Raw genomic sequence first — 14882 nt, forward strand, 5'->3', positions numbered from 1 at the left:
GCAATATATCCATATCCTATCCTATCGGGAGCGACAAACATTACTCATGCCACCACGTTTCATATGCCTCCCTTTGCATTTGTTCAACCGCACGCACCTCACCATTCCACATTCCACACTTTTACCATGAATCATCTCGATAATAGATACCGCGCTCGTGCACGCCGTCGTTTTGATTCTTTGGCATTGCATGTTTTCGTTTCTGTCTTACGTGTTTCAGCAGGAACTCTAAGTCCAAATTCAACTTTATTATTAATGGTCTCTATGTGAATAATTATTGTACCTACGCATCCCTTTCGTTTGACTCTAGCATTGCATGTTTTCGTTTTCGTTGTTTCTCTAAGTGTAGAACATTACCCTCCGTTGGTACTTTCACGCGGCATGTAATAAATTATGCGAAAGTTTGGCTGTTCTAGCTTCAGTTTTCCATGCGACCACTTGAAGCTGCGTTGACAAGGATAATTTCAGCCATGCACAAAATTTTTGAAGACACGAGAATAAGGATGCGTGGCATTCAGGGGTAATAGGGATAAGACATCATGTCAGTCAAATGCCAGGGGTGTAATCATTGGTCGTGCCACTACAGCGCATGTACTGTTCTAGGGAACTTTTGCCAAGTAGCATGATTAACTCTCTTAGTCTCTACTTTCTACAGGTTATGAGCCCTGGCTTAACCTAAAGCCAGACACAGAAACTTTGAACACACTCAGGTGCTGCTCGCCAGTCTCATCTTATTCCTTTCCACGACGGTATTGTCATGGGAAAACATGATCATATTCCTGAGCTGCTTGGAGTGGAAAATTATGTTGGTTGGGCCACCAAAATGCAATATGCACTCACCTGTGAAGATCTTTGGTGCCACATCAACATGAAGGACAAACCAGGAAATCTTTTCAGGCAACCTTCAATTATGCCTGTGCCTGTTGATCCTGTCAACCCCACAGCCGCCAAGACAACAGAAATGCGTGAATGGTTACCCCAGGACATGAAGGCTAAGGAACTCATTACTTGATGACTCAGTTCTCCGGTAGCATCACTCATTCCCTGTTCGCACACTGTTATAGCACACAAGGCATGGCAAATCTTGCAAGAACATTTCAATCATACTGACATGAGCGCCCAGTATCTTCTTTGCCAACAAGTACAAGCACTCCATATGAAAGACTCTGCAGACACCACAAATTACATTGTGCAACACACTGTTTTCCACAAATGTCTACTTGATGTGGGTGCTCCCTGGGGAGAAACTGACACAATCTACCATATGCTAATGGGCCTTCCTCACATGCCTATTTGGCAGCAGTTTAAGTCCTTACTCGAGCAATGTATGCACAATGAGTCCATGGCCACTGCATCCGCCACTGCTACCAACCCTGTTGTACGCACTTTTACCTTTGAAAGTTGTGTGTCTCGCATCATGTCTGAAGCTGCAAGACATGTTGTAACACAACACACTTATTCCTCTCATCCTGGTTCTGAGTACGCTAATGCTCCTACCACCTCCACTGCGAGTGGTACCAACTCCATGACTGGGCTGTGTATGCACCAGCACAACCCACAAAGTATATTCTGCACTATGCCAGGATGTAACAAAGGCGATCATGATCATGCCCACTGTTATGGAAAGGGTGGAGGGATGGAAGAGTAAGCACCATGGATGAGGAACAGGAAGAAAGAAATGGCTGTTGCAGCAGCCATGACACCATCCATTTCCTCGTCTGTTCCAGTCATACCTGCTTCTGTCATTGCAGCAGTTGTGGCTGATCTCAGCAGCCTGATGGAAAACTTATCCTTTGCCTCCATTGTGGAGGATGAAGTGTTGTGTGCTGTCAACCTGCCGTTCACTACAATCTTGGACTCTGGTACCACCGTCAGCATCATCAAAGATCAAAGCTTCTTCCACACATACTCCACAGTAGACCCTGTGTCAGTATACAACACTAATCATGGCATCCTGCAGATGACTGGTCATGGTAATCGCATGGTGTGGCTTATGATTGGTGGACAGCGGATTTGTATATGCTTGTCTAACTGCCTCCATGCACCTGATGCTCTCCTCAATCTCCTGTCCATCAGTTGTATGAATGCTAAAGGGTGGGACATGAGTTTCCGATGTGACATGACCTGTGAACTTGCATACAAAGGCATTTCTCTAGGAGCTATCCCCACCACTGGCAAGCTTTATGCACCAGACATTGAATTTATTTCTCCTGCTGAGCTGTCCCCTCATCACCATGTCAACTTGAAGTTTCTGCATTCACACACGTCCCGCTCACACTAGACCTTTGGCATGCACATATTGGCCACATTGGAAAGGAAGCTGTTCTTCGACTCAATCGTGTAGCTAGAGGTGTCATGGTGGAGTCAACCACCCCCCTCTCACACTGTAAATCATGCATCTTAGCTAAACATCCTCGTCAGCTGTTTCATACATCTGAGACCACATGTGCCTCTCACTTCCTTGACCTCATTCATGTTGACATCTGTGGTCTCATTTGGGTTTCCTCCATTGCAAAGCCAACTATGCCATATTCATTTTTGACCATGTCAACAATGAGGGGGTGAGGGTGATCTGTGTGATCATGTGGCATGTTGATGATGGTCTTGCAGGTTCCAACAACCAGATGTTCCTTGACCAAACAAAAGCACAGATAGCTGAGCGCTTTGGCATAATGGACCTAGGAGCAGTCACTAATTATCTTGGTGTGCAGTTTGTTCGGGATCGTGGTACACATGAGCTTTGGATACACCAGGAGGACTACATCACGTACCTCCTGGATAAGCATGGAATGACAGGATGTAATCCAGTCTCTCTGCTAATGGACCCTACCTTTCCTTTTGGCCACCCAACAGATGTCCACCCCCATGTTGACAACCTTCAGACAGAATACCAAAAACTTGTTGGGGAGCTCCTTTATTTGGCAATGTACATGTGTCCCAATCTTTGGTCTCATTGGTATTGACTTGTTTAACTTGAGGTGATCAAGAAGATCTGCCAAACAATAAAATACTTCAAGAACTCAAAGATTACCAGTACTCATCTATGTCATTGTCATAAGGATTTAAAAATTACCAAAGGACTTGTGTCAGTTGGCAAAACACATTTTGGAACCATCTATCATTCTGGAGAGTCACTTTGTTGTTGCCTCAAACCTATCTGACAATTATGCACCAAAAAGGTTATCAACATACCAGTATGTCATGTAGTGAACTGTGGTTTTGCGAGATGCTCAGAAGTACCTTACAGGAAGTCAACAACCACTTTATCGAAGGTTGTTTCACTACCAAAAAATTTGAAGTCGAACTTTGACAACTTCTCATAGTACTTGCTCCAATTGCAAAGGCTATAACATGCCTTAAATCTACTAACCCCACTGTGTTGGACATATATCTCTTCTGGCTTGCCATCATGGCAATGATACACCAAATTATCACCAAGAATATCACTGACTTGCTATCCAAGGTCACTGAGAAGATTTGACGAGCTGTCAATTACCGCTGTAGAGACTTGCGTCTCCACAGACACTTCCCTCCGACTTCTTACACTTTTCTTACACACTCCAGCTCTAATCCTAATATTCTGAGTTGAGGGGTGGGTCTGTTTCTCCACTGACATATGAGCACTCAGGGGTGAGATAGAATGAGAGGGAAAGACACATGGTAGTTGTCAAACAACAAGACAAAAAGCTCAGTCCATCCATTCATTCATGATTCAAAGTTAATGTCAGGCTGTTGCAGCAGCTTGCCAGCCTAAATGAAAGAGTGGTTTTCATTCAAAAGGTCCATTTCCTGCAGGGATAATCCAGCATATCCCCCTGTGTTCGCTGGCAATAGCACTGGTGACTCTAGTATTGAACCTACTAATCACCTGTTAGAATTGATGTTCAAAGGAAACAAGTGACAGAGGAATATGCCACATTATGATTTGCAACTACCAGGCTAAGATAATATCCTCATTAAGCAGCTGTGCATCAGGGATCAGCGGCAGGACCGAGCAATGCTATGTGAACTTGAATTGTATGACATACGGCATCCAACTTAGACTGGTGACCAGCCCATCTAATGAGGCAAACCGTTGATAGACAGACTGGTAAATCTGGGTTTAAATTTGGATAGTGCGCACTTTGGAGCCATCACATGACCCATAGCCAATCCGAAAACTAAAATTTTGTTGAGAATATTCGAGATATTGATATTATTGAAATTAATGTTTGAATATTGACGTGACGGTTGCATTGTTAATATATGTGTTTACTCTACAACTCCAATGGACGTGAACTCAATCATTCAAGCTGTGCATGAAGCATCTCTGGAAGGACTAGACTCATTTTCTCGCTCGCTGATACAAGAACGGCTCCCTACCAACTACATCAAAACCCTCAGTAGCCAAGATAAGACAGATGTGTTATGTGCTTGCCTGCTCGTGTACATCCTCACAGCTACAGCCATTGTTCCCTGACAATTTCAGCTAGAAGCCATTCTTGCAATGTTGAATGGCCGCGACAGCATAATTACAGCTGGTACAGGCTGTGGAAAGACCTTGTGTCTCATAATTCCTACTTCGTCTGGACACTATCAGTGTGACAATTTCACCTTTGAAATGTCTCCAGATCACACAGGTGAGATTCACATTGATGTTGACTCATTACATGTGAGAATGAGCCTGTGGTAGGTCAATGAATGCATGAAATATGGTATATCTACAATATCAATTAATGAAGACACCCCAAATGACATGTCACTTTGGCAGGTGAAGTTGACTCACCTACTGTTACTAGTTTCTATGTATGGGGGACACTTGAACTCATTTACTATCAATATACAGTCAATTAGTGCTGGGAAGTACGAGCATTTGATTGTTTCACCAGAGCAACTGTCAATGTTCCATGGTCATCTACCACATCTTGCACAGCTCATTTGTCAAGATGGAGCACTCGTCAAAAGAATCAAATGAGTTCATATTGATGAAGCACATAACATCTACACAGCAGGACTTGCACATCATGGAGAAGATGCATTTCGACCATCATATAGCAAGCTGGGGCAGTTTTGTGTGTTGGAAGGGTCCAGTATTGTAACGAGGAAGTCCAGGACAGATATATGACCATCCCACAGTGTTCGGAGTGTGCTGTTGATCCGATTGTGAGTAGACATCTAGGTTTGTCTGGTACTCAGTGTATGGATTGATGTTGGAGATCCCATGGTAATGTCAATGAAGCCAGAGTCCACAGAGCAATTGAGATCAGTTTTGGCCAGCACTGAGAGGTCTCCATCACATTCAGGCCATCCTTGAGACATTCTGGAACTCTCTCAAGTCGAGGAGCTTGACATTTAAAACCACTAACAAAGTGAGAAATATTGATAAGAAGAATACATAAATAGAGCACGTATTGCAACTCTAGGCTGCCATGCAGCAGTTGGAACAACAGCTGGTCACTGCCAGAGACAACAAGTGATGTTATGTAGAACATGGTGGTTGTACATGTATGATCGAAATAACTTAGCAGACTTATCTAAGCAGCATCTAAGTCCTAAACAGGGTTTTCCGTCATGTGACAGCTCCAAAGCACGCACTATCCAAATTTAAACCCAGATTTACCAATCCATCTATTGATGGTTTGCCTCATTAGACTGGCTGGTAACCAGTCTACATCCAACTAGTAGGCCAGCAACTGCACGCAACTTACCCCCAGTGCCCAGTGTTCACTCTGTAGCTCATCATGAAGACCTACCACTGCTTAAACTGTAACTTGGCGACATTTGAAAGCAAAAGCAAGCTTATGAACTACAGGAAGGGTTGCACAAAAGACATTGTGACTACTAAAATTGTTGACAAGCTGATTACCCTCATGAAAAATGCTAGCAATCACTTTATATGCTACTGTTCTCATGAGCGCTGTAGAAAGCTGATTCCTGCTGGGCTCAGCAGAAACCTTACTACCTAGACAACAAATATTTAGGTAGATCTTAGCACGACCTAGTCTGCTATACTTGCAGAGCAAGTGCGTTTGATCCTATAGGGGTAGCTGTTTGGTATTAGTTTAGATAGTTAGTTATCAATGAAAGGATGATAATTCGAAGGTGTATACTGCGTGTCCAAAGGGAAACTGTCAGGTCTAAAAATATCGGAGTCGGGTCGGGCGTCGGACTATGTGTCGGAAATGTCGGAAATGCGTTGGACGGTGAAGGAATGTGTCAGAAGTGTGTCGTATTGTTGGTCAAACGAGTGTCGGATGTGTCAAAATGTTTCGGAGAAAAAGAGTGGATGGATATTTCGCAATACAATCAAGTACTACTAATATCCCATGACTTCCATCCTACTACTGAGTAGGAAAAAGTAAGTAAGTTCATAGGTAGGAAGTACTAGATATTAAATAGTATCTATGTAGAATTTCGGAGTGCATTAGGCAAAAACAGTAGTGCAAAATCAGGTCCGAATGTATGTAAAAGAGCATGTGTACTGCACCTTTTGTAGATAACATGTAATAACACTGTCTGTAATATTCAATAATGTGAAAACAAGTAAATACGCACCAGTGGGGATAGATGCGGCTGGACAGGACATAGGGAGGACGAGTCCAATGCAAAAATGTCGGGTCCGAAACTTTTGGGTTGGGGTCGGGGTTGGGGTCGGGATCGGAATGTTGGGGATGTGTCGGACGAATACTGTTTTAACATGAGTATCAAAAACACGGGTTTTGAGCCCAGTGCCACGACTATCATTACAGCGCTGTCTAGGTGCTGATAAAATGTACAAAACTATTGAGGGCTGAAGAAGCACATGAAAGAGGTTGGTTTAGAGTGGGTTGATCCTCCAAATTCACCACAGTCCATTGATTTTCATCAGGTATGGAGTTCCCTTAACATGAGTATTCAAGCAATATAAATGCACCAATAATTCAGACCTTCACCCCAGTCACTACTCCCAGTCATCCTCCATTGTCATGGTCTCCCAGTGCATCCCCCACCAGTAGTACTCAAGCATAGCTACATGAATTTGATATCACAGTGAGAATCAATTCTCTGGATGCAGGCAACAATTCTGCAAATGTGGATGAGAGTAGGGAGTCAGGTGACAAGGCAGCTGATGTGAGCAGCAATCCATTTCAGGGAGGGCATAGTGGCGTCAATGACTTAGAAGTGGTAGGTATTAGTTTAGGCCAACTTCAAATGATGATCATTACCCTCTTTACCTCTAGGCTGGCACCTTCGAAGCAGAGCAAACTTGGTAGTTTGCTGGTGGCAGCACTTTGAAAAAGAACAAGCTCAGTGGCAGCAGCATCTGGAAGCAAGTATGGCAGCTGAGCGTGCTTCATTGGAAACTAAGCAAGATACACTCACATTGATGGTATCTAAGCTGACAGACACAGAGGTCAGATGAGAGCAAGAGCATAAGGCTTGGGAGACAGTGCTCCAAAGGTGTAAGCAGAAGCTTGCAAAGTGAACAATGGAGTGGGAGAATGCCTGCCTCAAAGTGACAGAAATCCCTGTTGGAGATGATATCGAACCTGGTGAAGTTTTGAAGGCAAACACCCTGTTCCATGCTTCAGAAGCTGACATTGGCTTGGAGGAAGGAGAGCTGGGAGAGTACTAACTAATTCTATGCCTGGCAACCTAGATAGATTTGGTTATATGGCAATATAAGTTGAAGTTAGTATAGTAAGTAGTCACTACTGGCAGTGGCATTTATTATAGAATTTTTGGTCAGCACACAAGAGCATAAGTGTTGGAATCCGAGGGACCCAAGGCCCCCAGGAAGTTGAGGGACGAGGTATGAGTGCTGACTGACATTGGCCAAATACTGTCTTGATTCTTGTTTCAAACTTATGTGTTTTTTATTCCTATTTTACCAGTTCCTCCAGTGCAATAAATAGCAAGCGCCATTGATGAACACATTTCAGTCGTCATCCCAGACATTGAGATGTGAGTACCAATACCACTTAGTCTATCCTTTACAAATTAACAATTCACATTGAATATATTCTTATGGGTACTTACTGCTGTCTGTCATCATGACAGTAAGTCAAGCAATAGTTGATTCTGGGGCAACATCCTATTTTTGCCCTGACTCCGCCATATCACATGCTTCCAGGAAGAACTCAGCCGGTATTTAGCACCTGTATTTATTGAGGCATGGATAAGTAAGCTTAGATACATATATTAGTTTTTAACATAATAGCAGAGATGATCTTTGCGTGCAGGACCACAAATTAAGCTTCACTGGAAGGAATTCCATTACCATCCCATGAGGCAGGAATATAAGATAAAAGGCTGTGCCTCAGACAACATAGGTAGTGCACCTCAGCTGATAGCACTTACCATGCTTCTGGGTGTCTTTCTCTAAGCTTCTGGAAGTGGGTTACTGCTGCTGCTGTAGAGCCTCACATCTCCACAGGCACTTCCCTCCAAATTCTCCCACTTTCCCTACACACTCCAGCTCTAATCCAAAGGATACGTCTTGTGCAGTAGCGCTCTCTATTTTATTTTGCAGATTCCATGCGCAGCCACCCGCACTTTGCAGTGCACTGTGCGTCCGCTTTTGCATCGTCCACATACCCGTCTGCCCGTCCTCCCCATGTCCTTAGATGTTCATTGGTGCATTTTCTCACTATATTCCCATTTTGACTAATTATTTCCGTCACTAAATACTCAGCCTAGCGCTACGTGCGCAGCCGAGACCCTATTACCTATTTTGCATACTATATTTAGATTGTTCAGCTCATCACATTGGACCTGTGCGCCTAGCGGTGCTTAGCTACTTTACTTATACCCCTCTATTATTTATGTACTGGGTCAATTTTCTGCCCACTTTCTCTGTGTCTTTAGATACAAGGAATTTTACTCGTTGTTTGCAAGTGACTATCTAAAGTCGCATGCTTCGGTCATCCGCCTTCACCTTAGCATCAGCCAACCTTAGTTGGGGTGTTAATACTTGTCTAGCCTCGTCTTCCTTTCATCTCTCTCACTTGCTAGTCTTTCGCCTTTGCTCGTGCGCATCATCTTCACATTGTGTACCTCGCCCTTCGCCATTTGCACTCACATGTCCACCTTTCATTCATTGCATCGTTCCCACCTTGTGCTTCATTCATTACTTAGTCCTAGTACTTTATTAGTTGTTTGATGTCCCTCTTTTTACAAAGAGAGGTTTCCCTTTACTAGTTAGCTGCCCTTGGGTCGACAATTTCACTCGCACCTGGGACTAGCTGTGTTTGCTTAGCTTAGCACCAACTTACCACACAGTTTAGATTCCTCATCTTCACCGCTTCACATCCTTTGAAGTGCTCAGCAGCTTTTATATCTGCTGGGTTAAGCAAGTCACAGTGTGATCCCGATAACCACTCTTTCACAGCTCTGATAATCTATGGATGTTCAAGTTTATGTTCAGGTAAATGTTGGAGAGGCAGGATGACTATGACTTACTAGTCCTACAGCCAAACCAGCATCATTGGCTGAATATCCTGAGGGTGGGGGTAGTGCTAATGAAGGATGGGGAGGTTCCAAAGATCAGCTCATGGATCTGAGATGCGAGAGCTGGAAAGTAGGCTGCTGCTGGCCTCATCGGGCGTACCTAGGCCATAGATGACTTGGAGGGCCTGGCTGGTCACAATATAATTCCAGGCATAGTCAATAGTCATGGCAAGAGACCATGGAAGATCAAAATCTCGACCATAATGTGTGTTGCCAGTCTGCTGGTGGTGCTGTGCCTGCTGGTCTATGTGAGAATCTGAAAGCTGATCTTGCTCCATCAATGACAGAAAGAACTTTTGTAGCATACCAGTTGTAACATTTTGAAGTAGTGAGCTTGACATTACGACCAGAAGAGACTTTGTGTGCCTCTGCAGTGATGTGCAAACTGACCTAGCTTGCATCTGAAAGCCATACTGATGTGATACCACAGGTTGACAGTTATACCAAATCCAAGTTTGAGTATATATTTCCTTTTCATTGTAGCTAACAGGTTCTGCATGGTAAACAGCATATCATTATTGATGAATATCTGCTTCTGATAGAACTCTTTGATTTATGGCTTGTCTAGATAGCCAATGTATACAGCAACTTCTGCAAATGGTCTGGTCAGGGCAAGGTCTTGAATTATAATGTTGGCTGTGACTCTGTTTATGGAGTGAGGAATTAACTTGTCAGTCCTGGTTAGTACTGTTCTCTTGTAATATGTCCTGAGCATTGTCAGATTCTTTCCCAGCATGACTAGGTTGCACTAAGAACGAGTCTGTTTCCTATATAAACATATATGTATATATACTCATCCAGATGAGATGAGATGTCATCTTGGTATTTCTATAGGTCATGGCTGTTAGTTCCATGCCACAATTTGGTGCTCCACTCAGCATCTTATATCTGATTAGGATAAGCTTTTGAAAATCTGCATAGTCTTCTAGCTACTGAGTGCTCCTGTTCCACACCACCTTTCCTTGACATATGACAGCAAACTGAATGAAGTGCTCAGGATTACTTATGAGGGCCTTAAGAAAATGGTTGCAATCTTCGAAACAAATGTTTCTGTGGTCCAACAAGAAATAGTAGCCCATGTCATGGTTGCTAGTGTTATCTACAATGTTATCATAGCATACCCTTATCTTTATTCCAGCTAATATCTTATTCTCCCAGAGATCCACTAGTTTCTCCTCCATAGATATAAATATCTTTCTTAGATCATCTATGTACATCTTGTTTCCTTGGTACAGCATCTTTATCTATCTCCTATGATCTACATATTATACATGAGGGAGACTGATAGTATTATAGGGTAATGCTCGATGCTTGATGCTGAAGGAATCATATGCTGCTAAAAGGAGAGCCAGTATGAACCAAGATTGAAGGACATTAAAAGCAGCTTCATTGTTATCATTGTATACCTCAATACTAAAAATCTTCAACTGTTTCAAACATGCAAATCACATACAGTACTCTACTCTGGCAAAGTCTGAAGTAATAAATACAGGTTTTTTATGTTATCCATCAACCTTCAGAGTATGCAGAATAATGGCCTGCTCTGTTGGACAAGGAATTGTGTTGTCTTCCTCCTTGACTCACTTGGTTATCCAGACAATAGTGAGGACTGCATGTATCTTTTCTGTGGTCTGGTCTCTCTCCCTCAATACCAGTTCTAAATTTTGCAGGGCTTGCATGAGGTCATGTGTGATAGGAAACTCATAATCATAGCTTCCATCTGCTCTTAGTAGCATGACTAGAAGACCAACTGTTGAGCGGATGTATGACTCCATTGTTGTCCTTTTAATATCAGTAAAGAGGGGAGTTATTTATTCTACTGTAGACACATAATTTCAACATACAGATATAATGATAATGACCAACTGACTATTTCAATGGAACAGGAGAGTTAAGGCACTGCAAGATTAACTTGTCTGTGATGTCCAACAAAACCAAGGTGCTTTCAAAATATTCTTCCACTACTTATATGAGATTTGGCATCATGTGATCATCTGCCTTTGGTAGAGCTACAAGAATTCTTAGAGCTGCTACATTATAGCCAGTCAAGGACTCACCATATACTTTCTTGTAGTACTTACTCAACTCTAGTCACCTCTGTCATCTCTTATCACATTCTGTCCATCTCATCCTGAAAATCACAAGATAGTTTTGTTTCTCTAGCCACCCTCCAAAACTGCTTGTGTGCCCCCATATTGAGCTGCTACACTTTGTAAATAGCCTATTGCTTGGGAATTGAAGTAGACTGGTGGTCTGTTCAGTGATGTTCACTCATGTTTGCTTTGGAATGGCATATATATGAGCATAAGTTGCAGGTAATGTCATTCTGTACTATAAGACCTTTGTAAGCACTAGCTATGGAAGCTGATAAAGTCGGGAGGACCTTTATGTCAGCAACAGATTGACATTATCAAGTTCTGTCCAGTTTAATTGTAGGATGTTTATTTTTTATGTGACCAGGCATGTAATCCAAAGGCAAAGTAACTTGATAGATGTGGCAGCAAAGAGTACAAATGTTAGGATTTACTATAATATCGATGAGGTCCAAGTATAGGTGATGAAGTAGTCCATCCTTTGATATAGTTCAATCATCATATGTGTATGGTAGTTACACCACTCACTTGACTTTTTTGCTGGATGACTGAAGTGGCAGGTTCTGTTGATCTAGGCTAAAATGAATATCAGTAGATAATGCATACATACCATGGTGCCTACTCTTACTTGATTATCTTCTTAAATAGTCAGAGTCCTCTTTCTTCTTCAATCATTTATATCTAATGCTTAGTTGATATTCATGGTCTGGTCTACATAATAAAAAACTATATATATATGCCAGATTATAGACTTACTTCTTCCAAGTGTTGATTAAGATCTCTTGATTGATGGGTGTCTGAATGAAATACCAGACTGTTGCTGCTGTTTATAGCTTGGTCAGTGGACATGTGTGCTAACCTCTTCTCTTATCTAGCTGGACCGTATGGGCTGTGAATAAGGTTAATGTTTCTATGCATTCTTTTGGTTGTGATGAGTGATGATTTCACCATACTTGTATGTTAAGTACCTTGTTTGAAGCTACTAATAGAGTGGGAGCACTCTGTTGATTATGGTGAGTGGTAATTTTGGTATACATGTATGTTAACTACCGTGTTTGAAACTGTTGGCTGGATGGAATAATTCTGTTGATTGTAGTGAGTGATATTTATGCAAATATATATATAGTAATTACCTTGCTTGAAGCTATTGAAGCCTTTTGTGAACTGTGGTGAGTGGTGATTTTGGTATACATGCATGCTAATCACATCAAAAATATCCATATATAGTGTCTGATCATTTTCTGGTTTGCACAGAATATAAAAAGTGCCAATTCCTGAGTGCTCAGAAGGAACTAGCAGCAAATGGCCAATTTTGGTGTGTTTGTGTATTTGTGTTTATGTGTTTGGTTTGAAGATTTGTTTGTTTTACTTGATACTCAACCTTCACCATTTTATACTTTTATTCAGTGGCAAAGCATTATGGATGCCTCTCCATCAAGGAAGGTATGTCCTAGAGTCATCCAGACCAATCTGTATCCAACATCCTCCTTTCCTGTCAAGAAGAGAGACATTCTAGGCTGGCAGATGTAAAGAGTAGATCTGGGCTGGGCTCTACAGAACATGAGTCCCTAGTCCTGAGAGATGTGAGTATGCTTTGTCCCAAGAGACAACCTAAAGAGCTACCTTGATAATGCAAGGGAAGTCTTATACAGTCAGAGAGTAGACAAGATATTGGAAGTAAACCTCTCTAATGTCCATCTGGAGTTCCGAGACTACGTCCGAAGTACCGAGGTACTTGTCCGATGCGACCAAAAGTTGTCTGAAGCAGCGAAAGTGTTGTCTGAAGTAGCGCGATGCCTTCCAAGGTTTGCGAGAGCTGTCTGAAGGTCAATATATGTCGGTATGTTGATGTGTCGAATAACAATATAAGACTTTTGCGAAATGTCCGGAGTCTGGAATGACACTAATCTATCAGAACTCCAGAATAAACGAAGTGCAGAATTGGCAGCGGTCTAGCCAAACAATCGTTCTGAATGAACAAAGATTGATTGCGCAGTTATGATTATACCGAGGTGACTCTACTAATTACGACTCGAAGTACGGGAAGTGAAGTGAAGTATCAGTAGCCAGTGAGTGAGATTATATCCTACTTCTGTGAGAGACCAGAATCCATAGGCAAAACTAGTAGTGAGATAAGCAAGTCTGAATCTATGTAATAAGCCGCGATGTGTACTGTGTATACATATTCCGAGGCTCCCGACAGGATGCCGATGGAATTTATCTATGTAGCACTTAAGATGTAGTCAACATATAATTAGAATAAGGGAAAATGCACCAGCAAAGTCAAAAGGACAAGGATAGGACATGGTATGGTAACTCACGAGGTTCGGACAGGCCTCGGAACGCAAGAACTGCCTGCAGAAGGTTCAGACAAGTGCGCGCGGCCTTCGGAAGGTCAAGGGAGGTCGGGGAATGGTATGGATGTAGGTGTTGGATTGCCTGGTTCCGAGCCCAGTGCTGTGACCATCATTACACAGGTCTGGGTGGGAAACAACACACTCATACATTATAGAGTTTTTCTGTCCTGTCTTGGATATTCTATTTCAAGTATTTGTCATCTACATGATATTAAAAAGACTCTACGGCATTATTGCTAACTTAGACTAGGTGTATAAAGTGAAGTACAATTTGAATAATGTTACATAAATTTTAATCAAGCTAGGTAAAACTTTGCAAAGCTTTATTATTTTTAGGTCAGTTATCTGATGTGCCTAGGTAGATAGTGAGTAAGCTTATGTAAGCACAGGTTTCCTTACATAAACCAGTACTTCTCACAGGTCCCATCAGAACAATTCAATTATATTTGGGAAACCTATATTGGGCATGAGAACATCTTGACACATATATAATCAGTGCATAGATCTCCTTATCTGCCCCTAAGCTTCATGATGCATCACATAGAACCAGACATAGATTTGAGTATTGTTGAACCTTATTATATCTATAGGCCCTTAAACTTTCAAATAGAGGGAGCATTGCTTTGTAACCACCTATCCACACTGCCCAACAGCACACAGACTTCACTTGAGGAGTTACAGAGTCAACCAGAATCTCCATGCATCTCTCAAACTCTTGCAAAGTTATAGTGCCTCCTACCACAAAAACAATCATATCACCTGACTCCTCCACCATCTTCATCAAGTATATCTCCAGAAACCTACAACTCTATTTTGATATTCTTCAAGGATGTTGCAGATGGCACAATAACAAGGGTTGTTATACAAGATATTATACCAGCCACATATGACATAGTGTTGGAGAGAGCTACAAACAATGGAAATTGGGAAGCTGTAAGGTGTGGTACAACTTTGATCAGTTTCA

At 42.1% G+C, this 14882-nt stretch overlaps 2 protein-coding genes across 2 annotated transcripts; one reads left to right on the forward strand and one right to left on the reverse strand.

The window, feature by feature from the left end:
• Nucleotides 1-10733: 10733 nt before the first annotated feature.
• EDB93DRAFT_1104035 (uncharacterized protein) lies at nt 10734-11243 on the reverse strand (the record flags this gene model as incomplete). The annotated part of the gene is made up of 3 exons (XM_041447375.1): nt 10734-10881; nt 10922-10942; nt 11053-11243. 3 exons carry the CDS (start codon nt 11241-11243, stop codon nt 10734-10736), a joined length of 360 nt encoding a protein of 119 aa, XP_041307652.1.
• Nucleotides 11244-12362: 1119 nt separating this feature from the next.
• Nucleotides 12363-13385, forward strand: EDB93DRAFT_1104036 (uncharacterized protein; the record flags this gene model as incomplete). Its single annotated transcript, XM_041447376.1, has 6 exons — nt 12363-12398; nt 12551-12574; nt 12706-12730; nt 12816-12876; nt 12969-13004; nt 13214-13385. 6 exons carry the CDS (start codon nt 12363-12365, stop codon nt 13383-13385), a joined length of 354 nt encoding a protein of 117 aa, XP_041307653.1.
• Nucleotides 13386-14882: the final 1497 nt, after the last annotated feature.

The sequence above is a fragment of the Suillus bovinus genome, assembly GCF_016758785.1.
Source record: "Suillus bovinus strain UH-Sbo-P2 chromosome Unknown EDB93scaffold_28, whole genome shotgun sequence".
Lineage (NCBI taxonomy): Eukaryota > Fungi > Basidiomycota > Agaricomycetes > Boletales > Suillaceae > Suillus > Suillus bovinus.